The sequence below is a fragment of the Argiope bruennichi genome, chromosome X1 (assembly GCF_947563725.1).
Source record: "Argiope bruennichi chromosome X1, qqArgBrue1.1, whole genome shotgun sequence".
Classification (NCBI taxonomy): Eukaryota; Metazoa; Arthropoda; class Arachnida; order Araneae; family Araneidae; genus Argiope; species Argiope bruennichi.
In genome coordinates, this window is record NC_079162.1 from 93686845 (window position 1) to 93714068 (window position 27224).

At 28.8% G+C, this 27224-nt stretch overlaps 1 protein-coding gene across 1 annotated transcript in view; it reads right to left on the reverse strand.

Annotated features, from left to right (window-relative positions):
- The window catches only part of LOC129958989 (uncharacterized), a 325187-nt gene that overhangs the window by 170286 nt on the left and 127677 nt on the right, over positions 1–27224 (reverse strand). The window contains exon 4 of the mRNA XM_056071757.1: positions 12463–12530. Coding sequence (XP_055927732.1) covers positions 12463–12530 — 68 coding nt within the window. The remainder of the gene's footprint in view (positions 1–12462; positions 12531–27224) is intronic.

The window sequence follows — 27224 nt, forward strand, 5'->3', positions numbered from 1 at the left end:
TGCCCTTGAAATATTGTCTAATTATTTTAAGCTTTATGTTTAAATCTTTAGCATTTCGAATCAATTGATCATTTTTATTATGTGCATGTTTGGTCAAGCAGCTGACAGTTCAGAAATCATCTCCGTCATCTGACTATGGTTAATAAATATGTCACGGTTGACAACAAAATCCATTTCAAAATGTCTCACGTGTAGTGTTAAATACTGAAATTAACTAATCTATTTATTTTGGAGAAGCTAATCATGTTTTGTCTTTGTTTATCATTTTGGAGATAATTCGAAACCTCATTATCAAACGGGCAAAGTGAAGCCGTTTATTATAATTAAAAAACGTAGTTGTAGCGCCAAAAAACATTACGGCATGAATATTAAAGTTTCATTTTAGACTTTATCATTCATTAATTTCATCTGGTAAAATATAAATAACTGAATAAGAATTAGCAATATGTCATATGATATAAATATGGATTCCACTCTCAATTTGTGAGGAGATGTCGTACTTGCTTTTATCATATAATAAAATTATTTTTCGTGTACCCATACACAGAGAACCTAAGTTATTTGTAAGAATTGTCTAAATAATCGTATAGCTAGCTATATGATGCATTTCAAGAGAATAAATAATTATATAAGGTATAAAGGGGAAGGAAATTACATATAAAGAAAAACGAAAAGGGATAATTTATTTTTGATGATAAATAAAATTTTACCAGAACACTGAACTCTTGTTTAATTCCACATTTCATATAATATATTCATTAAATTTATTTGTTTTGACCGCTTTTCTCATCCATCTACTATATTTTATTTGAAATTTAATGAGGGAACACGATATTGCTTTTAGTCGTTAGTACTTATTTTCTCCAAAAATAAGCTAAGATTTCAGCTGAGAAATGGATTTGTCGCTACTATCTCAAAATGTCATACAACAAAAACCACTTACGATATTTTGATGTAACCTGCTGAAACCACTAACGACATATGCAACATACGCAATTTCAGAGCAGATGTAGAGAAACAATGCAAGTGCTTTGTATGAATAAAATATTTTGGCAAATTTGACATTCGTCATTTTGAATAACAGCGACGATATATCAAGCTGATAAGGAAATGCCGATTCTAATATTTACAATGGCATTTGAAACACCATTAAACGAGTACTACAAATCAGACTCCTAACATTTACCTAACGCCTACATCGGCCTATGACCTTTAGTAGCGGTGTTCTTATCTTTTCGGAAATTTGCTATTAGCTTATTATAAACCGATTGGCAAACTAATTTTCATTAAGGATCGGGAATGTTTCGGTTGCATACCTCCTCAATGGCACTGAACGCCAGGTTGATTCACTTTAATAGTATATTAAACTTGTTGCTTGGGGTATATTAAGTGGTAACTTAATAAACTTGTGGTATATTATAAAGTATAGAGTAAGTATTGTAAGCCTCAAGAAACTTTGAACAAAGAGATTTCGACAAGTTTTTACGTTTGGGACCTCTTTGTGTTCGGAAAATATGCTTTCGGCATTATATCTATCTATATGTCTATCCATCGATCGCTCTGTAAATACGATGATTCAAAAACAATTTGAGTTATACAGATGAAATTTGGTATATGGATTACCAAATTTTGAACTGTGCGCAGGATTTTTGTCTGTGCGGCTATCCGAAATGTAAGTTAATTACAAAATGAAGAGAGCTAGTTGAATAAAATTTGGTACAGATATATAATATCTTAGGGGTAGATATGTAACAAATTTAGAACCAAATGTGAAAAGAGTTGATTGGCTTTTGGTTTGTACTTTCGCAGGCATGTAAACAGAATCAGTCATAAACGCACTCATCATCATCACTCATTTACTTAAATCAACGAAATTTCTTAATTACTTAAATCAACGATTTTCTTGTGACTACAATTGTCGTTCCATGTCCAATTTTGGTTTTAATCGGTCGGCAAAAAGGTGTTTAAAGCGCATGTAAGCACGATGGATTCAGTGAAAATGCTACATTCACGCTAAAGATCTCTATTTCGTGTGTGCCAGCGTCGTACAAGACAATCGTGGTCTTACCCAAAGGCCACAATGTAATGCGGGATTGCAGTGTATTCGGCCCTTTTTAGAGATTATGAGGCAAAGTTCCAGAGAGATCATTCCGTAATTTAATGAATGTATGAATACTATAAAATATATGCAGTTATAAATGTTGAAATAATTTTTCCCGTTATGCAAATGTTAAAGCATGAAACATTTTGAATTATATCCTTCGAAATGTCTAATCCTCAACTTCATAAACATTTGTTCGTAAGCATAAAATGTATTTGAGATTTAGTGATAAACAATATTAATGAACTCAGCGAAGAAACGAAACGAAAAAAATAATTTGAAAAAATACAATATTGAAATAAAAAAAACTATTCGTCTGGAAAATTACTATAATCACTTCATTGACTACTTTTATTTCATATTGGTGTTTTGGTGTTTCATATTAGTGTATTGGTGTTTCATTATTGGTGTTTCATATTGGCTTTATTTTTTAATTATGAAGTTAGTATGATGAAAAAAAGAGAATAATTATTATATTAACTAAAATTTATTGCTGAAATAAAATAAAAATGTAATAAATTTTTAATAATTATATAAATATTAATAAATATCTATTTTTATTTAATTCCTGAAACTGAAAAGTTTTGATGTTCATAATATGTATTATATATTCATGTATTATGTATTATATATTTTTCTAACTTGTCTTACGGTGTCTTTTTGTAAGTCAAAAAGATAATTAAATAGCTCAAGCGTCAAATAAAAGCTTTTAAGTTCTTTTCAAAAGATAAGAATAAACGGCAAGCATTCTATTTAAAATCGATTAAAAATTGTCAAATTTTTTATGTGACAGGGATCTATAAATCTGCAGCGTTATTTGGAGATGGATTTGAATTTTGAACAATGATCATGACAAAGATAACACCTGAATCGACATCATCTATCAAAATTCCCACTACGTATAAACAGTAGGATAGTAGATCTTGTTGAATTTATCCTGTGTAGTAGATTTTTGAATGCATAGAGCCTTATCAAAATGAAACTTAGCTTCTAAGATGCGGCAACCAGTAAATATACGAAACGCATAAGCTGTAAATAAGCTAGTAAAGAGTTGTTCAAATTAAATCTCACCAATTCAAAAAGATATTAAAAATATTTATTTAATTAATGCAAGAGGCAATAAATATGGACAAGAAGCAATTCAGTTGATACCCTAGTCAGAAGTTAAATGAATATAATTCCAAATTTCGCTGATAGATGACTCTGGTAAAAATTAATGAAAATAATTCCAAATTTCGCTAATAGATGGCGCTGAACTGTACAAAATTTGAAAAAACCGTTCATCAAATTTTTGATCCTAGAGCAGCAAAAGTTAAAAAAAAATTAATCAGCCCGATTACAATACAGAAGGGGCTACTTCTACAGAGATTCAAAACTTCCGTTAATGAATTATGACATGTTGACAAATTTTGATTCTAAAATTTCAACATTCCAGGACAACATCTACGTCGATGCTTTTATGATTAAATATTTATGCAAAATGGGGCATATTTTCACATAGTTTGAGCTGTTCTTCCTTTACTATGGCAATTTTTCATAGCCAAAAATATAATCAATGGTTAGTTTGCAACAATTTGTTCTCCTGACTAATCTGATTTCACGTCACGTGAATTTTGATTATTGAGGTTCTTATGAATAAAGATTTATACTGAAACACATTTGTTTTATTTCTTCATTCCCTTTTTTAAAAAAATTGGTTTGTTATTATTTTTTAAATTTAATAAGTGACCAGTGCTTTGTTTGAAATTCGTATCACTTGGATTTATATAGGGATGGGCCTCCACAACTTTCCTAGCTACTGAAGTTTAATTCGAACTATCTTGTATTTGCTTAGTAATTCAATAAACGGTTCATTCAAAATATGTATTCCATTAAACCTGTATTGTTTATTTTATTTTGCATATTCTTTATTTTTACTTAATTTACTCACAAAATCGCCATCTGATTTTTAAAGCAAAAACAATTTTTCTTATATTTCCGACCTACTTCGAAAGCATTTGTCTTGTTTATTAAATGATAATAAAAAGGTCACAAACTTTATGAGTCCTTTTATGTACTACCATAAAAAGTATAGTATGTTTGTAAAGATTGTTATATTAAAGTTTGTCAGGATTGTTATAGTATCATTTATATTAAATAATACTATAACAATCTTTTTATATTGAACCAACTTGGATTATCGAATTATCATTTAACAAAAACTGTCAAATTGTTATTATCATTGATTGTAAAATGATCCTAGAAAATTTGACTTTACTATTAGAACTGCTATATACAAGACTACAATAAAAAAAATCTATAGATTAATATCATTCAGATATAGAAAACTAAATGAATAATTCAATTAATTCCCAATTACGAATTTAAAATACAATAGAATAGCTGGATGTCTATACTACAAAACATATAGATACAAAAAATAGATACTGGAATCCAATGAATGGTTTTAATACCAAATTAGAGATTACTTTAAATAATTTGTTTCACTGTACAACTCTTTTTCAAACAAACTGAGGCTCTAAACATTAATTACTTCAGTGTACAAATAATTTAATTGTTTGAGTTTGTAAAAAATACTAAGAGATGTTTATATTTTAAATTAATGCACAAATATCTTTTTCTCGCAAGACTATTGTAAGTCACCATGTTTTGAAAAGAATTATTTTATTTCTATCTGTAAGACAATTTATTTTCATTAATTAAGGGAAAGACTGTTTTACTAAAGACTTTTTCTTAATAAAGTTATAAAACGTATTATACTATGCGAAAATTCAATTTAGCATACAAGTCAATGTAAATTTCATAAAAATAAACAGGATATACTCATGAGATTTATCAGAAATACTTATCAGATAGAACTTTTAAGAAAAGACGATAAAAAATGAGTCTTTAAATTGTTCATATCTTTGTAAATACACAAAAGGTAAAAACTGACTGTTTTGTTTAACGTAGCTACAGCGTTTACAAATGTACGCATTACATTTTTTGAGATGATACAGTCATTGGCTAATGAGGTTATATTCACGAGGGAAATTTAGAGGACAAACAATTCAACTAAAATATAATAACTGGTCCTGAAGGAGTTTAAATGAATTAGTTTCATTCATATTTTATTCTCATCTCTTAAAACATTTAATTGACTGAAAACTACAAAGGTTAACAAATGAGCCCCCTTAGTTTTCAAAGAATTCTTAATATCAATATTTACATTTCTGGCTCAAATGCCAGAACTGCCATTTCACCTTTCATTTTAATTTAGTTAAAACAGTTTATCTAACCGCATTAAACTGTTTAAATATTCTCGTTTACAATGTTCACAAAGGTACATGGTAATAGTTAACAAATTCGTCATCAAGGTTTTAATAATCTTGTTGTATTAGATCTCCCAGAATATGCAAAGCACATTTTTGGAGTCATGTTTGAACGCCACCCTGTCTATTGTTTGTGAATCCGATTAACCAACCAGCGATTGTGGTCTTCTCAAAACTTTCCTGCAAACTATCTAATAAAGGTGTTATCCCCTTGTTCCGGCGTAAAATTGTAGACTTTGGGTAAGACGATGAATGATTTGCTTGCTCTAGTGAACCATAGTTGCAAAATATTGATTTTTGGCTTGAATTATCATTTTTGTTGAATCAATCATATGACACTTGGCGATTTTATGTGGCGATTAATCCATGATATACCGTAAATAGTTTCCGAAAATTGAATCTGTGTTTTATACGACTGATTTTTCCCAATTGATAGAAACCAAAACTTATTTGACACAGAAATACAATTTTGTAGTCATGAATTCATCTACCAAAGTTCATATATTTAAGTCATTGCGTTATTGAGATGCGTTTAGATGCTTATAAAAATATAAACCGTTATACAATCAATCCTTTGACGGATTTAGCTCCTAACTTGCTAGATATCTGCACTTTAGATGTTAAATATATGCACCAAATATTATCTGTCTTGCTCTATTTGTTTCGTAGTCGTCGTGTCAAATTTTATTCCGAAAGTCACACCAACAGATTTCCTCAGAACGGATTTCGTTCAAAATTTGATAGAAATTTATAAATTTGGTGCAATATCTATATACCCAAATTCATAAACTGAGTCCAAGTCTTTTTGGAATCATAGTGTTCACAGACAGAAATTCTAAAAATGTACAAAATCTAAAATTTATAAACAGAGACATTCACAAAAATATATTACACTAGTAAACCACAGAAACAGAAAAGCTAGCATGGATGCATCAAAAAAGCTGTTTTTCGTTGAAAAGCATGGAGAAATGCCAGATTGTATTAATTGGCCACAAGGTAATGAAAATCCTTAGCATTTTGCATATTTTTGAAAAATTTATTCAAACTTTAATATACTGTACGAAAAATATGGCAGAATATATAATATATATATCCGGCATCTAAAATTGAATTTTTGTGCTTCTACTTTTTAAACACTTTTTTATTAACAATTTATTCTGCTGCATAGGTTTTCCTTCAAACTGAATAAAAATATTTTTCTGTCCACACAGAAACGTGATTTTGCATTAAATTTGAGGGAAGCGATTATATAAAATAGTGTACAACATTTATTTTATCTTGATGGCTAGTTTCAAGAAAACTGTTTCTCACGTTTTCGAAGTTTTATGTTTTACAGCGCAATTTCATTCACAACAGCATTAGATAGAGTATCTCAAAAAATGGTTTATCCCCCAAAATTTTGCTCTAGACATATACTTCCAATTACAAAATTTCAAGAAATAAGATGAAAAAATGCATTAAAACCTTTTGGATTCGGTGAAGGTCGATATTAAAAAACTTAAAAATTAAAAAAAAAAAACTATACGACCCCCATAGCTGAAAAAGTACCAATAAGTAAAATATTTTTATTACGCTCGTCTCTGCACACGTAAAATTTCACGATTCTATCTACAAAATGAGCAGAAATATGCCCAATTTTAAATTTAGAAAACTTCTGACAAACTTAGATGGAAACATTTACTTCATTGGTGAAAATTTATTAATTGTAGAAAAACGGATATAATTTGTCAAGTAGTTTATCATGCAAAAATCGCGACTTGAAAGATATTTGTTACGCATGATATTGTTCATTTTGATTAATCGACAGCTGCAACTTCATCTTTATAAAGAAAAGTCACAAAATTTGAGAAATTAAAAGTTATCTCAGAGAAAAAGGTGAATACCGAACAAGAAAATAAAATTCTTTGCTCGCAACTGTATGCGCCATATTAAACTCTCCAAAAGAATGACTATTTCATTAACGAAGAAAATTTTGAAAGGCTATATGCAAATCTAATGTTGGCGAACATGGAAAAAACTGTCGTTTTTCGATTTCCCGGTATCCTTCCAGAAAATACATATATAGAGAGATTTAGCGATTGCAAAATGCAGGATCCTCCTTTTCCAGGAAGGATGAGACGTTTAAGAAGGAATATAAAAATTGTCATTTTGGCTGTTTTATTTTCTCTTATGCTAGCGTGCGAGCAATTAATGCAGAGTTCAACATTCCAAAACAGTAGCGTAGAGAACGCTGCAACGTAACAACATATAGTATAGTAACAACATAGGCATCCATATAGTATTCTTAGACTCTATGGGCAGCTATAATCATATCATGACCGATGTCTAGAATTTTGTAGTTGACCTCAATTTCAAATAAAATAAAATCCTTATTCTTGAGAAATGTAATTTGACAGAGAAATGACGCTTTAATAGAGATGTAAGCATCATTTGTTAAATAGATCACTTTTAGGACCATAAAAGTCCATTCATAGTATAAGAGGCAATGTTTGTGGCAATTTTCTACTAATATGTGAGGTAGCATTCTCAAAAATTTTGAATGAGTATAAAAATACTCTCGCGATCGATACATCCAATTAAGTTTGAATCCCTTAAATTCTTCTTTGTATAACCATCTCTTGCAGATATAACAGATCTTTGAGAAAGAATCCAAAAAGTTTGTCTTTATGAAAAATGGATGAAATGGATCAGATTGTTCGTAAGTATTGTAAGAAAAATGCAGTTTAATAAAAGTGTCGAAGATGCGCATTCTGAATAATTTTTACAAATGCTTAAGGCAATATATTATTTGACTTGTCTTATGGAATTAATAAGAATTATTAGTACATTATTATTTACTGATTCTGCTTTTTCAATAACTTATTTCACTTTGCGTGTTAAACTTAATGCGTACAGCGATATAGTCTACCAAAAAACAGTTTAATGCATGAAAAAGTGGTCTAAATCAATAAGTTTGCCTTTCCATATCTCAGCGACCCTCGGGGCGGGGGGCACCTCGAAATGAGAATGAGATGCTTCCGGCATGGTGGTTGGATCTCGCCACCCTGGAGGGTACACTAATAGGTGGGGGATCTGGCTCCTCCCATCGATGACGGGACGTACTTCCTTCGGGGAGGGTTGTACCGTGGCCGGTGACGGCCCTTAGGACTCAACCACAGTTCCCGCCAATTGCTGTTGCGGCGGTCCGGTCATTCAGTTTTATGGTTTAAATCCGTGTGCCTTAGGTCGGGTCGGAGAGTTAGATGGTTGACTTTCCATATCTCAGCCAATTTTACAGAGAGAAGCATTAAACTTTGCGTTTTTATAGATGAGAGTAAGAGAAAAATTTTCTAATTGGCATTTTTAACTATGTAAACCATAAAAAAATTTAATTTCTGTAACTCACCCTGTAGAGAAGTCAAAGTGTTTACATAAAATTGCATATCTTATCTAACAATTTTTTGCAACTGGATGTATATGTCTAGTTGCAACATTCAAGAAAAAAAAAAGCTTGTTTCATTTTTTACGCACACCCTGTACTGTTTACGTTTAGAATCGGTGATTTATTCTTAAACATTTGCTTTGCCTTCTGAATGTTTTAAAGATATTTTCGGAGCTTCTTCTTTGAATTTTGTGTGACTTCAGGCCTGAAGGGTGCCCAGGTTTGATTCCCCCCCCCCGCCCCTAATAACCACTTATTAAGCTGATATGGTATAAGTTAAATCTGTCAGGACGAAATATCCTTCCACTAGAGTGGTGCAGAAGCTAAAAGAGAGGTGTCAGTTTAGGTCCCATACTCATCATCTGATTTCGGTTCAAAAGTATAAGGTCCATCCCAAAATAGCTCTAGTATTGCTTCTAACTAGGGTGTTAAAAAACGCAATACACCTTGCGCAATATTTGTTTCCCTTTGTTTTATAATTTGGCTTTTATATTCAAATTTTCCGTCTTTTAAAACAAAACCTTGCACCGATTGGGTAAGTTTTGCCAATGTGACCAAATTAATAAACAAATAATTGCATTTCAAAGTCTGTATTTTAAAGCTAATTTTCTTCTTTGAGATCAACTCAAACATATATGATAAGAACCGAAATTGTTATTCCTATTTAAGACCTAATTATTTTTAACTATACTTTTTAGGACAAAATTTATTTGACCTTTAATTTTATAATGACACTGTATAAGATTTGTTTTTGTCACTAACCATATGACCTTTCTGGTGCAATTCAATGGAAAACTATTCTCATTGACGAAAATAAAAAAATATATTTTAAAAGAATTATAATATTTTTCATTTTTTTCAATCGTTTTAAGTCTAAATTAAATGGAAGCTTTATAAATTTTTAAGCAGAGAATACATTTCATGAATGACAAACGATATTTTAAAAATTAAACAGAAATAAAGGAACAACACAATTAAATGAATGCATAAAACGATAGGGAATATTGAATAACGTGCGAAACAATCAGATTATAAATTATTTCTAACCAACGGATTTCTTATTGAAAAGGCATTCATTGGTGAATGTATTCATTTCTGAAAAACAGAAATGTATTTTGACAGTGAAGATTTTCAAAACATGTTTTTCCAATTCCATATTTTTCATCATCTAATTCAAAACTGTAGAAAGAATGATGTCGTAAGAATTTCAGGTTCAAAAGTATTGAAAAAATAGATAAAGGGAAATTTAATCTCTGAGTAAATAATAAAAGATTGTTTTTCACTAGTATAATTGTTCATTTGACATAAGAGAATGAAAAACTATTTTTCGAAACATATTTCTCTTAGTTTACTAAAAAATATTTTAATCATTTTCAGTCTTCAGTTTTTAATTTAAAATTCATTTTTATTCATATTATGAAAGATGGGAATCAGCATTACTGATAAGGAATCAAAAATTTATTGAATTATTCTATTAACAGATAAGATTACTTGAGAGTAAAACTGGGAGAAAGAAACTGGTTAAAGTGGAATTTTTCCTATTCGATTACTAAGGATTCGTTTAGACTCAGTTTTCTTCTTTCGGCACAAGCCTATATACACCCCCCCCCTCCCCCTTTTTTTTCAAATACATCTTTTAACAAAGAAAAGTATTATAATCATTGACAATACCAGCAATGTTAAAAAATGAATTTAAAAGCTTTTCCAACGTATAATTTAACTTCAGATAAAATTTGGAAATGAAAATCTGTCGATGAAATTTGGAAAAAAATGAATTTGGAAATAAACGATAAAGAAAACTGAATTAATTAAATATAGATAAAAATTAACTGACTATTTGTCTAGACGAATTTTAATTAAAAATTTCTATTCAAGATTATTTTTATAGAGCGTTTACTCGCATATTTTGAAAATTCTGAAAGGAGGAGTTTTCAAAATATCTGACACCCACTTATTATACAATGTGGGTGGCTTCAAATGACACAATTTCTTTAAAAATATGAAGGTTCTAGACCCATAAATTGGTTCATATATTCAGAATAAAATGTAGGATATTTCAATGAATTTTTTCATTTTGTAAAGCTTTGTAAGTAAATACTTTCATTTTGAACTGCTGAAATTGACACTGTTTTAGATAGCTATGATATTATAAATGGTAATTTTTTTCTTGACGAAATCATGACCGTTGTAATACAAAAATAAGGTATTATAATTGACAAAGTATTCAACATTGAGGTTTTGAGAGCGTATATATATTTCCTATATATTTCAGAGCGCCTGGAGTTCTCCCCCCTCCTCCTCCGAGAAAAAAATAGAAATGAAACAGGAAAAAATGTTTGTTTGTTCTCATTTGAAATAATTTAAAAAAAAAAGAAAGAGAAATTCATTCTGAGTAAGAGAATGAATTTCAATAAAATATTTTTACCACCAAATCGGCAGTATGCATAAAATTTTGTAAAAAATTCATCAGAAGGAATTTTATCATTATCATTATCATCATCATAATAATTGCATGAAAATCAAGTAACAAATTATTGATCATTTTACTCGAAATAAAACAGAAGATAGATTTCATTTTAAAGTAATTTTTATTACTATTAATAAATAATCTTTACATTCCTATTTTATAACCTTTATATTTTATGAATTGTTTTAGCTTTCCTCTGAAATTGTCTAATTTCTCATGAATTTGTAAAGACAAATATTTCAGAAAAAAATATTTTAAATTCTTAATTAAAGTGAATTGTAAGAAGTAGTTTCGACTTTAACTTTCTTTATTAAAAATAACCTTAATCAAGTCAAAAATCTAATAAAATCTTTAATAACTAGTTATTCAACATTTGAGTATAATTTAAAAGAGTGTAATTTAAATTATGCAGTGAAGCATTACAAGTGATACCCCCCCCTCCCTACCGTGATAATGCAAGTGCCGGTGTTACAGTTTATAATTATTAAAAGAATATTATCTCCGAATACCTTATTTATATGAATATGTGATAATTTAATATAAAATCATTTAATGCTTCGTACTATTTGTCTATTCAATTGTTCAAAAGTCAGTAGTAGAATAATTTTAATCTTTTAATTTATATATTAAAATATTATGGTACCTTGAACAGAAATCGCTTTTAATAATTGTATTTTATACTGTACTAATTGTATTTTGTACTGTAATGGCAATCATCTTACGTTACAAAAGCATACGAACATTTCAGATTGCTTCATCGAACATTATTTTTAAATCTGCACCTAATTCTACGCTTCAGTTAGCTAATTAATGGAGCTGTAAAATATTATTAAAATAACTAGGAAGAGGGCTTGGTATGTCACTAAAATTGATTTTGCCGATAATTAAATTAAAATTTAAAAAATGCATTTTTGGAAATTCACTTCAAAGTAGCATTTTGTAGCACTGTTTAATTTGCTCGTCGAAAAATTTGTTTTAAACTGATTCAATCAAATTTCTTTTATTCTTTTTTATCAAATAACAAGGCGCAACTTTAAAAAGATGCATTCTGTATTAATATGCTTAAAACCTAAAAATTCAGTACTGTGAGCAAATAAGCTGATTGTAAAGGGTGGCTATTTATATATTTCTTAAATTAAAATAAAACTATTAAGAGACTTACCTGTTCTAATAGCAAATTTATGATAAGCAATGGACCATGGTTTTCTATCCGGTATGAAGGTTGCCAAACTGCACAAAAGAAGAAAAAAAAATGTGATTAATTTCCATTTAGTTGCACTTATGTGAATACATTATAAGACTCTGATTTCTAACATAAATATATATATATATACTGCAATAAAATTATGAAAGTTTAAAATATACGTAGAAAATATAATTCCAGTTATATTGACCTTAAATATATAATGAATGATATTACTTTATATTATATATATATATATATATATATATATATATATATATATATAATGCTATTACTTTATATATATTACTTTATATATAAAGTAATAAACATTCATGACATATTTAAGGTCAATATATCTGGAAATATATTTTCTACGTATATTTTAAACTTTCATAATTTTATTACACTGTTTATGAAAAATGGTTGTCTGATATATGAATTTTTTTAACTTGAAATCCAATGCATCTAAAAAATTAGAAAATGAGGGTATAATAATAGCCATAAATTAGAAAATTTGTAACACTGATATTTAAATATACGTTTTAAAATAAAGGCTGAATCTTTTTCACAAAGTGTAAAACATTTTCATAAATATATTCATTTTTAGATTATGATTTGCCACTCAACCTGAAATAATTAATATTTCTAAATATACAATAAATATAATTAAAATTATTTTTTAAACTCACTTTTATTTGTTCAATAAATATGGGTTTCCTATTTTAATTACACTCATGTCCATAAATTAAGGATAATGCAGAGTCACGCGGAAATCGAACTCTAAAATACATATATCACCCGTAAAATGACTGCACACATCTTCAAAAATCATATGCAAATTTCAGGAAGCCACCAGATGACACCGATAGTACGTCATAATGATGAGAGTGTAAGAGAGTGATGTATAAGGAATACAGGCAAAGAAGTAAAATTATTCGCAAGTGCTTTATAAGCCTTTCCGTGCAATAACCACATAGTTATGACACAAATGACGCATTTGGATGATGTTTTACGTGGTAGAATTACCGGCTGTCTGGAATGTGGGCGTATCCAGCTGGACACTGCAACAATGGGCTTGTGTGATGTTTTCCGACGAGTCCAGATTTAGCTTCAGTCTGATTCTCGCCGGACTTTCATATGGTGAGCCCCAGGTACCCGTTACCACATAGAGAGAACATCATTGAACGACACCGTTACGGTGGTGCAGGATTGCTCGTTTGGGGAGGAATTATTCTAGGTTCCAGAACTGACATGCACGTTCAAATTGGAACCATGACAGGCCAAATCTAGCTGGGCGTCATTCTGGAACAACATGTACGTTTGTTTAGGGGCGCCATGGGCGCAAAATTCGTGTTTATAGATATAAACGCCCGTCCTGACCGTGGAAATACGCAAAATTCGTGCTTATAGATATAAACGCCCGTCCTGACCGTGGAAATATCGTAAACGAATGCCTTTGATCGGAGGATATCATCCGTATGGACAGGCCAGCATTCTCACCGGACTTGAATCCAGTAGAGCATGTGTGGGATAGTCAACCACCTCTATATGTCTACCGGAACTTCGGAGAGCTTTGCTTGATGACTAGTGTAATATTCCCCAAGATCAGATCGATAATTTGATACTCAGCATGCCTAGGCGTAGTACGGACTATATTGCATTGTCGGGCAGACATGCTATGTATTTACCATCATACCTACCATGTAATATTGGTTTTTGTAAATAGAGTGGGTTTTTTTTTGTAATTTTCTTCAGGGAGCAAAAAAATCGCAATTTTTATTAATGATATCAAACATATAGCATCTTTTTTGCTCTTTACCTTTTGTTTAATAAATAGGCTTTACAAATATGTCACATTTGTTTTGCTTCTGTCTCTTTCTTTTCCTGAACTTGCATTATCCTTAATTCATGGACATGAGTGTATATCCTGAAATGTAGTATCTAATTTAGGTATATTAAAAAATACATTATGTAATCTTGCAACCAGTTTTCTCTCAAGAGATGACATCAATCACAGAGAAACAAATTTTAAGCAAACTAATCGAGTAGCTGATGAATTAGTTTTGAAAACATGAAAATAATGTATTTTAAACGGGAAAGAGCCCAATATTACAAAATTTTAACATATAAGGGAGAAGGTGAAAAATCGATTATATTGTCCTATCTTTACACACTTGAAACAATACTTTAATAAAAGAGCACAGATAATAATAAATATTCTTAGAAGATCAGAAAAGGAGCAGAAAAACTGAAATTTAAAATCCATCAATCAGACAGAATTTATTCACTATATTTTTTCTATTTGAGAATGTAGTATAAAGCAAGGTAAAATGTATTCGAAGAAAACGTTTTATATCCTTTAAATGTTAAGAAGTTGATTTTTTACTTCATTTAAAATGACATACATCAGAAGTTATTTAGTTACATCAAAATCTAACAGCAAATATTTTAACCTTCTTTTCCTTACGTTTCAAGACAAGCAATAGAAAACCATCAGAAAAAAAATTCATCCAAAACATAAACAATTAGTGTAAGATGCTTTTATCTAAAAACATCCTCGATTAGAAGCTGTCAGTATTTGTAATTTTTGAAAACTGAAGCAAATAGCTTTTTACTCGTCAGAAAAACAAGAACAATATTTCATCAAATTAAATAAAGCGGGTTAGAAAATAAATTTATTCTAAAAATAAGAATAAAGTAAAAATCAGGGAAAAGTGATATAAATGAAGAATGTTTCAAAAGGTATAAATCTCAAAATACTAAAGATTATTAATAAGTTAATTTTTTATGTGAAGCTGCTATCTATATTAAATTGCTTAAGACTAGCAATAAATAAATTTTTTTTGTGCAAACTTTTAAAAATATGGGAATTTCTACAGCTATAAAATGTTTTTTCATAAGAAATTAATTTGTTAAGAAATATTCAAAACTCATTTATGGTTTCTGATAAAGATTTAGGGTTGTTTTTTTAAAAACCTAACCATAAATAATAACCTAAAACATTTTCTTGTGAAATCTTTCTTATAGATGAAGAAATCTTTCCGAATAAAATTAATGAAAGTGGAAGCTACTCTTTGTGCTTAGAAAATACCAAAATTCCCAAAATTTATGAAAGAAATTGCTCGATTTTAATTTAATTAACTATCGATTATTATTTAATTAACTAACTAATTATGATTTAATTAACTATCAAAAACTTTTCTATTATTTACTGAGAAGCGTTGAAAACTAAGTGTTGTTTGAATTCGCAATAAATTATTGTGAGATAAATTTATTTCACTAATGCTAGATCACAAATAAAAGTTAAAGTTTTCTTTTTATATCCAGAATATAATTTAAAAAATTCACCTTTTTTTTAACATAGCAAACTTTCGTTTTTTTTTTTGTTTTTTTTTAATAAAAATGTGTTTAAATTGAACATTTTTTTGAAGATTGTTTCAATGTTCTTGCAGATTCTTTTGGACACAATTACACATTGTGTCCTGAAAAATCGTAAACAAAAATTTAAGAGTAAATCAAACATACAGAAAAAAAATCATTTATGCAATAGAACACGCGATCGAAAACGTAATGAGCGAGTAATATAGAGAGCTCTTTGCCTATCAATTAAATAAAAGAAAAGAGTACACCAGATAAAATGTACATCATGCACTTGATGAAATATATTTTTTAAAGTATATTAACCAATTGCATAAATCACAACATTCGAATCGTGTATCATTTCTGATGGTAAATCCTTTGATTACTTACTAAGTTTGACATTGATACTCTTTCTTACCTGATATTATTATACCTACGAAATTGTGTAAATCTTGTAATATTGATATTTGTGCTAAGGGTTTCTTGTGCTATAATAACTTTATCGTCTAATTATTCTGTGTTATTCATTTTATCTGTTGCATGTTTTTCTTTTAATTGATTCATTGATAAAGGAATCCTAGTATCATTCCCATTACCTTTCCGATTTCATGCTCCACGTTAATGAAGTTTTTGAACACCTAGTATGGAACAAATCTAAAGTGACTTTTTTTTTCTCACTAAATTTTACTCCTTTTCAATCAAAAAATGCAAATACAGAAAAGTTGTAATACTTTTAAATCAGTGGTAGTGTCCTCCCTGAAATTTTCTTACTCTCTAAATACTCTCCCTTCCTTTCAAAAAATTGTTGACCACAGGCAAAGTTATGAATACAAATTGTGTTTGCATTTTTATTTTCAGATTCTCGCGCATGAGAGTTTTGCGCTCCGTATTTAGTGAAGAAAATTGAGTATATCTTTGTGGACGTATTTTTGTCCGCCGATTAAATATAAATTTAGCTCGGAACTACTATCTTAGCAACAAGATCATGCATACGAATGCAGAGATGGAAACAATTGAATAATTTCGTTCAAAATTCATTTCGAATCTACATTTCAGATGCTAAAACTATGTGCTAAATTTTATCCAACTGGCTCCTTACGCTATGTAATTATCCTGTTCACTAGCACTGAAACAGAGAAACAAACTTTCAGTGAATTAATTTCGTTCAAAATTTGATAGAAATGTACAACAACGATGTAAATACCATGTACCAATTTTCATTCTTCAAGCTTCAAACAATTTCCAATTATTTTCACAGATAAACAGACAAATAGATAGGCAAAATCCCAATATATTTTTCGAAAGGAGATTCGTCAAAATGTTGAAACCGAATTTTTTGACGATTATAATACTTTCTCTTTATATATTTCATACACGAAAGTGTAAAAATACCAGAAGTTGTTACTTAATACAACTTGTTACAAGCACGTTTCGACAATTTCAGTAAATGCAAGTTTCAGTAATTCCTATCGACGAACTGATAATTTCAATGGCGTTAGATAAATATCGATGGTTTAATTGGATCTGGCAAGACAGAAACTCTTTGATCATAAATTTACAAAATTAATCGCTCTATCACTCAAGTTCCGTTAATGGATCTTATAGCTAACGCACCTAATATTATTTGAAGTTTAATATTTCCTTACCTTGTAAATATGAGAATAAATCTTCGACCCGTATGTCATGTTTACTCTATCTAATTAAGAATCAAAGCTATGAAATGTATAATTATTAGTCCATTGCTTGGTTTCTTAATTTGATTTTCATTTACAAATCAGCTTACATGACTAGAGTGAATGCATTCATTCTATTATCTACCTTAGAGGGTAAATAATAATTGTTTACAATATTATTCTGTGATGCAATACTTTCCTTTATGGTAAATGACCATTTTGAAAAGACAATTTCTAGCATATAAATATAGTTTTGGTCGAAATTTTTAATTTCTGAACGGCTTTCTTAACAAAAGTGTTTGAGTTTCGTTTCTCAGAATAATCTTTGAGAGATTTTAATACTGTTTTACATCTTAAAATGTAATTTTCTCAAATTATAAATTTTGAAAAATGCTCTTACGAGAAAAAGCATAATTTAATTTTCTTTTCGCTCATTTTTTTCTATAATTATTTTTAGTACGTTTCGAAGTTCCTAAGCGACAGAATAAGCAATGCGTTCATTTAGAAAGATTTTACAGTTGATTTAATGCTACGTGATGTCGTTTATATCAAATATTTCGAAATTAGAAATACGACTTATTTCCTAACTAAGGAACAAGGCAATATATACCTTAATTTATCTCTGAAAGATTTTAAATAAATCATTCGATGAACTTCGAAGCTAAACATTTTTATTCTTGTCTTTTCTTAGCCAAAGAAAGAAAGAATTTCACTGATTTTCAAGACTCTTTTAACCTTTATGTGTTATATGTCTTTCCATAGCAATTTTTTTAATCTGTTTGAGATAAAAAAAATGTTTGTTTCAATTTATTTTATGCAAACAGTTTATTTCAATTTATTTTATGCAATTATCATTGTTTCAAGAATAAAATGCAATAAGCATAAACAATTTTTTATTAAAATATTGAGAGCTTTGTGTGTGTGTGTGTGTGTGTGTGTGTGTGTGTGTGTGTGTGTGTGTGTGTGTGTGTGTGTGTGTGTGTGTGTGTGTGTGTGTGTTAGTTTGCTTTAATATGGACTCAGTTTAAAACCATTTGGAGCTTTGTTCTTTTTCAGATCACGATTTTTATACAATTTTATACAAGACAGACATTCATGAGATCTCGAACTCTTCAAAAAAATTACGCTCGAATAAACTTTCTATTTCTTTAGCAGTGAATTTAAATGATTTGTGATACGTTCTATATACATTTGAAGATTTTGTTGATTCCTTTAAGTTCATTTTTACGAATCTTTAATGATTATGGCATCAAAAACTGATCTTTGAGTCTTCATACGCAGCAATATGATTCCCAATAGATTATTCGAAAAAAGAGCTTAGGAATATTTAAATTAAAACTTAGCAAAGTTTGTCCATTAGTCAGTTCTTTTGTTCGATTTTTAAAATTTGTTGAAATTTGTTCGAATGTACTCTAGTTTTCTTGATTGCTATAATTTAAAATCCATTCTGAAATTATCCTGAGACTGAATTGATTAATTCCTTGAAATGAGATGTGCAGTCCTAATTTTTAATTCCAAATAAGAATTAATATTCTTTCAACTTTAAGTTTCATATTAAATTATAAAAGATTTTATTTCTAGTAGCAAAATTAAAACATTATATTGCAAGGTTTTATATATGCGCACGCCTGGGGAGTTCATTTGTTCATGATAAAAATTGTATTTTTATTTGTTAGAAATGAATCTTTTTATTAAAAACCTTAAACAAAGTAAAACTATTGAATTTCTATTATATATATGAAGAGAAATTTATATTTAAACACTTTTATTTAAGGTCACTTATTTTAAGTTTCCAAAGATGAAGTTATGTGGTTGATTTTTCACTCATTTGCTCTTGCCCTGCAGATTTGAAATGTTATACACTTGTGTATTTGTATTCTCAATGACAATGTACTCTTTTAATGCTTTTAGAATTTAATCAATTATTTACTCTATGTTTATTTCTGTACAAGTGGTACCATCAGATAGTGAGTATAAGCAGTAGATTCCAAGGCGAACAAGTGCAACTATAAGGAAAGATTCAAATTTAAAAAAAATCTTGCTCAGTGCATAAATAAAAAAGTATTTTTAAAATCTAAATAATTAAATGCATTATTTAGTGGCGCAAAATATTTATCTCGTGTTTATCACAAATTTTGACGTCCAAAATTATTCTTTAATATAAATTGCATATTCTAGTTTTTTCACTTTTTCGCTTGGTTAAAAGCGTGTTTTTCTAAAACAAAACTAGTTAATTTCTATATAGTAAATTAAAATCAGTACATAACATATGCATAGATGCTTATGAATTTCAAGTATGAATATAATACTATTAACTGAGATTATACACGGATTTAATCCTTGTTATTTGCCAGAAAGGAGGAATGAATTATATGATCTTAAATAACCACTCAGATTTAATTATATTATTATTCCATTTTATATAATAATCATTCCAGTTTACACTTTTATTTTTATCTCTTGAAGATTTAAGTTATTTATATAAAACTATAAATAACTTAACAAGAAAATACTTTCAAAAAATAAATTTTAAAATCAATTGGATTCTAAAGAAACCAGTTTACGTGGCATCATGGTCACATGACTAAATCACGTGAATATCACATGTCATCTAATATTTAACTGGACTTCACACGTTTTTCTCTTCAAGGATTTACAATGGATTCAAAAATTAAATTTCCTATGAGTATTTGATGTATTTCATGGTGAGTAAGACTTTATCCAATTAGATGGGTTAATAATTTTAAATAGAAGTTTTGAAAGAAATGTTAAATTGAAGCTAACTCAATCAACTCCACTAAAGTTAATAAATAAATAATAAATTGATAATCTTCACAAATAAAAACTTAGATTTCAAACAAAGTTCATAGTGCTCAAACATTAACAAAACCTTAAATACAATAATTACACTCATGTCCATAATTACACTCATGTCCATAATAAATAACTCATGTCAATTACACTCATGTCCATAAATTATGGATAGTGCAAGTTCAGGAAAAGAAAGAGCCAAAAGCAAAACAAATGTGACTTATTTGTAAAGCCTATTTATGAAACAAAAGGTAAAGAGCAAAAAAGATGCTATATGTTTGATATCATTAATAAAAATTGCGATTTTTTGCTCCCTGGAGCAAATTACAAAAAAAAAAAAAAAACCTATTTACAAAAACCAATATTACATAGTCGGTATGATGGTTAATACATAGTATGTCTCCCAGACGTTGCAATACAATCCGTATAACGCCTAGGCATACTGAGTATCAAATTATCGATCTCATCTTGGGGAATATTACACCAGTCGTCAAGCAATGCTCTCCGAAGTTCCGGTAGACATGTAGGAGGTGGTTGATGGGCTGCAACTCGCCGACCAAGCATGTCCCACATATGCTCTACTGGATTCAAGCTCGGTGAGAATGCTGGCCTGTCCATACGGATGATATCAAAGGCATTCGTTTACGATGTTTGCACGGTGAGGACGGGCGTTTTCATCCATAAACACGAATTCTACTCCTATGGCGCCCCGAAACAAACGTACATGTTTTTCCAGAATGACGTCCCGCTAGATTTGGCCTGTCATGGTTCCAATTTGAACATGCATGCCAGTTCTGGAACCCAGAATAATTCCTCTCCAAACGAGCAATCAGGCACCACCGTAACGGTGTCATTCAATGATGTTCTCTATGTGGTAACGGGTTCTTGGCGCTCTCCATATGAAAGTCCGTCTAGAATCAGACTGCAAGCTAAATCTGGACTCGTCGGAAAGCATCACACAAGCCCACTGTTGCAGTGTCCAGCTGGATACGCCCACATTCTAGACAGCCGATAATTCTACCACGTAAAACATCATCCAAATGCGTCATTTGTGTCATAACTATGTGGTTATTGCACGGAAAGGCTTATAAAGCACTTGCGAATAATTTTACTTCTTTGCCTGTATTCCTTATACATCACTCTCTTACACTCTCATCATTATGACGTACTATCGGTGTCATCTGGTGGCTTCCTGAAATTTGCATATGATTTTTGAAGATGTGTGTAGTCATTGTACGGGTGATATATGTATTTTAGAGTTCGATTTCCGCGTGACTCTGAATTTTCCTTAATTTATGAACATGATTGTAGATTACTTAAAGTAAGTGTCCAAAGAACTTGTCGTCTGAAACGATACAAGCTTCTCGTGCTTGTTGTTTTCTTCTTCTTTAATTTTAAATTACATTCCTTATGTCAAGAACTTTACTGCAATCCTATGTTGTCTTTTTATTCCAACAATCTTGTTTTGTCTGGCATATATACTTTTTTTGCTTAAATGCACTGCTAGAGATTCCTCTTTAGAAATCAACCTTTTGAATTTGTGATTGCGTGATTTACCGTAAAAAAAGTCGTTTGTTTATTTATGGCATACCGACCACTACTTTTTACTCATTATTTTAGAATCACTTTATATATAAATATTAAAAATAACGAAGAAAGATCACCAAATATTTTCTAAGTTTGTATCCTTTTAGCAACTACATGAACTTAAAAAAAATAAAGCAGATAAAAAACATCTTTAAGAAATATGAAATCACTAATATTCTTATCCCATCTTAATATCACTTAAAGTGATTTGAGAATGCAATAGATATATGGTGCAGATGACAATTTTTGTCATTTCCGACAAGGTAAAGAATGGAATTTCATTTGACGCCGTCACGAAATCATTAGAAAAGTGACTTATCATCAGAGGTTTCACAAGAGGCTTCATTAATAAAAGGAAGAAGTTGTAACTAAGCTTTCGACAGGTCTAACGAATCTATTTCACTTAAGTATGTATAGGAAATTTTGCATCGATTCTTCTAACATTATTAAAATTCAATAATAAAGAATTAAATGCAAATATCTTTAAAAATGCAGAAGAATAATTCAAGCGTTTATATATTTTCTTAAAAATTGTTTTCAAAGTAAAGTTTTCTATGCAAGCGAGGCATATAATTCGATCAAATTATCACGATGATCATTAGATTTAAAACTCAAACGAATCAAAAGTTTTAATTCCATTTACTTTTAATGTGATGCAACTTTTAATGTGCGAAGAGAATCAATCAAATGTCTATGCATGCTGTTGATGGTTTAGAAATTCTTGAAAATACAATATAATATTTCAGAAAGTATTCTAGAAATTTATTTTTAAATAATTTCTGCCTCTTTTTTACGAAAAAGTTTCAAAACCTTGTACAATATTCATAAGTTCAAATTACTAAATAACCATTTTTCTTCTACCATAATTTCAACAATCAGTTGAAAACTATATTAAATTGAAATTCAAATAGAAGCGTTATCTTTAAAGTAGCAGAAACATCTACCAATGTAAAATTTTAAGTAACACTAACATACATACGTTTAATGGCAAGATATTGGAAATGTTATAAATATCATGATTTAGGCTAATATTATAAATCTAATTAATTAAATCTGGTTTCACTTCATTATTAATCAGGAATTTAGTATGTAATTTAAAGAATACGATGTCATCATGTTTATATGATAATCATGTTTATATTATGTCAATATTCAATAATCTTGCCCTGTTACCTCCACCCCTCCCTCGTCCTTATATTTTTAAAAATAATTGTTTTCAATCATTTTGCCATTTGGATTGATTAACTTTCATGAATAAATGAATTAAATTTATTTCAAAATATATATTTGGCAAGAAACGATTAAGGAATATAAATGCTTGCAAATAAGTTTATTCTGAAGATGAAGAGGAAAAACGTTTAATGTTAGCGCTTTTTCTTTCTTACGGAATATGACTTCATGCTTTATAATTAAATTATAAGGTTACAATTACAATTATAAGGTTACAATATATTAAGGTTACAAATCGCCAAGAAAAAAATTTCTTAAAATTTTTGTATGATTAATTACTGAATATTTCTATTGGTTATAATATTGATTTCAAAAATTGAATCTATATTTTTCATCGTGTAAAGTGTTTTAGCAAGATGATTTTATATTTTGGAGGAAATTAATGCAATCAAATTACTATTTTTTATTTTATCACTTGATAAATATAAGCTTTACATTTATACCCTAACTCTGACGTGATTTAAACGATAAATGAGTTTACGAAAATGATTACAAATCCTAATAATCTGAAGGAGATATAAGATAGTATCTTTAAAACAAATCTTTTACAGAATTTCGATTTCTGCTATACTTCTGGTGAAACATCTAACAGTAGCATTTTTAAACATCTAACAGTAGCTCGGCATTATTCATATAATACAGGTACGGATGAAGAAAATGAGCTCTTAAACTCATATTACATTATATTATCATGAAATTAGCTGGCATTTATCTTTCGATAGATTTATAATTTGAGTTTCTTTTGTTTCAAAGAAAGCCAGTCACAGCTAGTTTGAACAATTTTCAAGCTGTTTTCTTATCATGAAATTAGATGACATTTATCTTATGATAGATTTATAATTTGAATGTTTTTAGTTTCAAACAAAGCCAGTTACTGCTAGTTCGAATAGTTTTCTAACTTTTATCTGTTTCCATTTTGAACTAAAATGTTCAATCTTCACAATTTTCTGATGAAGATTGTAATTTTTCAAATACTCCTCCCTTCGACTATGTTTTAAATGAAAAGGAAAATTGTTTTCGAAAGTTCTCGAGCGGAGGTATTCTCCTTCTTTTAGTGAAATCTTAGCAAAATATTTCATAAGATCTACTTTTATTTGAGGAGTTCGAAGTAAAATCACTTGTGGTCTAATTAAAATTTCTCTTTGGATATTTTTGACTACAGGTTCCAAATATTTTTTATTAGTGCATTATTTTTTTTTATAAAAATATTGTTTCCTCTTATTTATGAAGAGCCGCGGTGGCCTGGTGGTAAGATCTCGGCTTCGGAACTGGAGGCTTTTAAGAGTGTATTTATGGAGTATAATGGGAACAAAAATAACTGAGAATCATCCCAGAACAAAACGAGAACTTCAGGAAACAATAATTAAAGTTTGGTACCATGAAATACCGAAAGAACTGTTACAAAACCTTGTGAATTCCATGCGTAACAGAGTGTGGCTGATGTTATCGAAGTCAGAGGAGGCCCAACCAACTATTAAATGCTTTTCAGTTAATTTGGACTTATTACATTTTCTAATTAATTTAATTTTCCTGATGTATATAACCCTCAGTTTTTTTTAAATTCAAAAATAAATCCTAAATAAATAATAATTATTTTTTGGGTAAAATTTGTATAGAGAAAAATGTTGATTAAAATCTATAGATATGTTTATTATGTTTCCATAAATAAAATTACGAAACTATTAAATCAGCAAAATTCGTAGAAAATAGGTTTGCGATTCTTTTATAAAACGGTAATGATGGGATTTTTTAATTATGTTTCTATAATTGCCATCCAAAAAGATATGTAAATAATAGATATTTTATGGCATTTTTTTCCGCTTCAGATCTGTGTGAAACCTGGAAACAATTATCCCCTCTTCTAAAATGTTATAATAAAAGCGTCAACTGAAAATAAAAAGTTTCCATATTGATAGTATCACATTTCATTGGTTATGACAAATCGTAATTTTTATTTAAATATCATATGTATGAAATTTATCAAATACCAAAGAGTTTTGAAATTTTAAATGATAATTAGAATTCTATAACATAAGCATATATACGATAAAATAACATTCAGTTTTGAAATGCATATTGAATTAAACTGTATGTAAAATAAAATAAAAAACTATTCAATAAAATATTTTCCATATATTTAAAAGTTACCCTAACTAATTTAATGTTTATTCTTAAATATTCTTTTTAATATTCTGAAAAAATACAATCTTTATGAAAAGAAATTCGCATGATGGAAATTGCATTTGACGAGAAAGAAGGAATTAAGACGGTAAACCCATGTTGATGGAAAAGTATGAAAAGAATTTTAAAAATGCAAGAATTCAAACTAATGCTAAAGTTTTTTTAAATGTTTTTATAGTGAATTTGTCAAAAGATGTTTACTTAAAATGGCAGATTCCAAAGATTTTACATTTTTCGTTCAGAAAGAATAAAAATTCCATGTGGAAGTTTCGCATTTCTAGAAGCATTCGACACGGAACCTTAAATGGTACTTTTGTTTCTCTCCTTCTTCGATACTAAAAGCAGCTCTGAAAGGATGTCTTCAGATCAAAGATTGCAAAAAAAATATGGTGAACAGAAGAACAGCTTAAAAATATTTACCAGACCACTAGCAAAGGAGCGGTTGAAAAAATCTTAAAAAATAAGGAATAAGGAACTTTCTTTTTATTTTAGGTATCCGTTGTTTTTAAATATTAAGTTATGGAAAAGGAACTTTCTTTTAAATTTTACTTCCATGTCTTTGTGCGTATTTTGCTATGTTGTTTTCAGACTTATAGAAAATGATACTGTTTGTTTATCAGAAAATAATCTAGCGAAATAGAATTTGTAAAGAAATAGGGAATAAATGTTGAATCAAAAGATATTTTTCAAATTACATTTCACTATGCATACAAAGCAATAAAATATATTTTAAGACATTTAATATTCTCCAAAAAAGTTATTTTTTGCCTTCTTTGAATCTATGTTATCAATTCTCATACTTTCTGGGGGTAGATTCCATGATATGAAATCAATTTAAATATATTATCATCTATATATTTTATAAATTTAAATTCCAAAAATGTATTCCTGATTTTATCTCCTAAGCTTTATAAATCTATGACATTTTATTTCAAAAACGATTCACATAAAAATAACTAAAATCGGCTATGATAAATTCATATGAATTTATTAAGTTTCTTTTGTTACAAAGTTTTTATTTATCTCCCGGTAAAAACATGCAATGATCACATAAAACAAACTTCAGATTTTAAATTCGACTATTTAAAGATTCATAAATTTTAAATTTTATCAATCTCGAAAATAAATATGAATGCAATCTACTCATTTCTTGATTAGATTCTAATTATATTCCATGATATCAAATCAATTTCAATACATTATCACCTCTGTTTTTAAAAAATTTGTTCCGAAAATTTATGTATGATTTTATTTCATAAACAACATAAATCTGTGACTTTATATTTCAGAAACAATTCACATATAAATATACTAAAATTACGAAATATTAGATAAGTCGAAATGAATCAATAAAATTTTTTTTTAGTCCACAAGTTTTTATTTGCCTCCAGGTAAGCATTTGCACTAATCACGTAAAACAAACTTCAGATTTTAAATTCAAATATTTAAGGAATTAGATATTTTAAAGTTTTTAAAATCTTGAAAATAAATGTGTATGGCAATCTACTAATTTCTTTTAACTTTAGAGTATCACATTTAAGTACTTTATAATAGCTTTTGTAACCTCTTTCTTATGTTATAATTCTTTTTCCATATCGTACTTCTTTTGTATGTTGCTAATCCATGATTCAGATTAGGAAATATACAATTATCTATTTGAATTTGATATCAAAAATAAGTTTCCCATTATTTCCTGTTTTCAGTTTAAAGATATTTTTTTAATTATCTCGAAGCCCTTTCTTTTGGATTTTCTTTAAAAAAATCGAATCTCTTCTATAATCTGAATTTTTAGCAACTTTTTTTTGCGGAGGGACAATGTATGCGCACATATGGTAAAATTTTACAGAAATTTTCACAAATAAAATCGGAGATAATTTGGCCAACAATAAGGAAGTT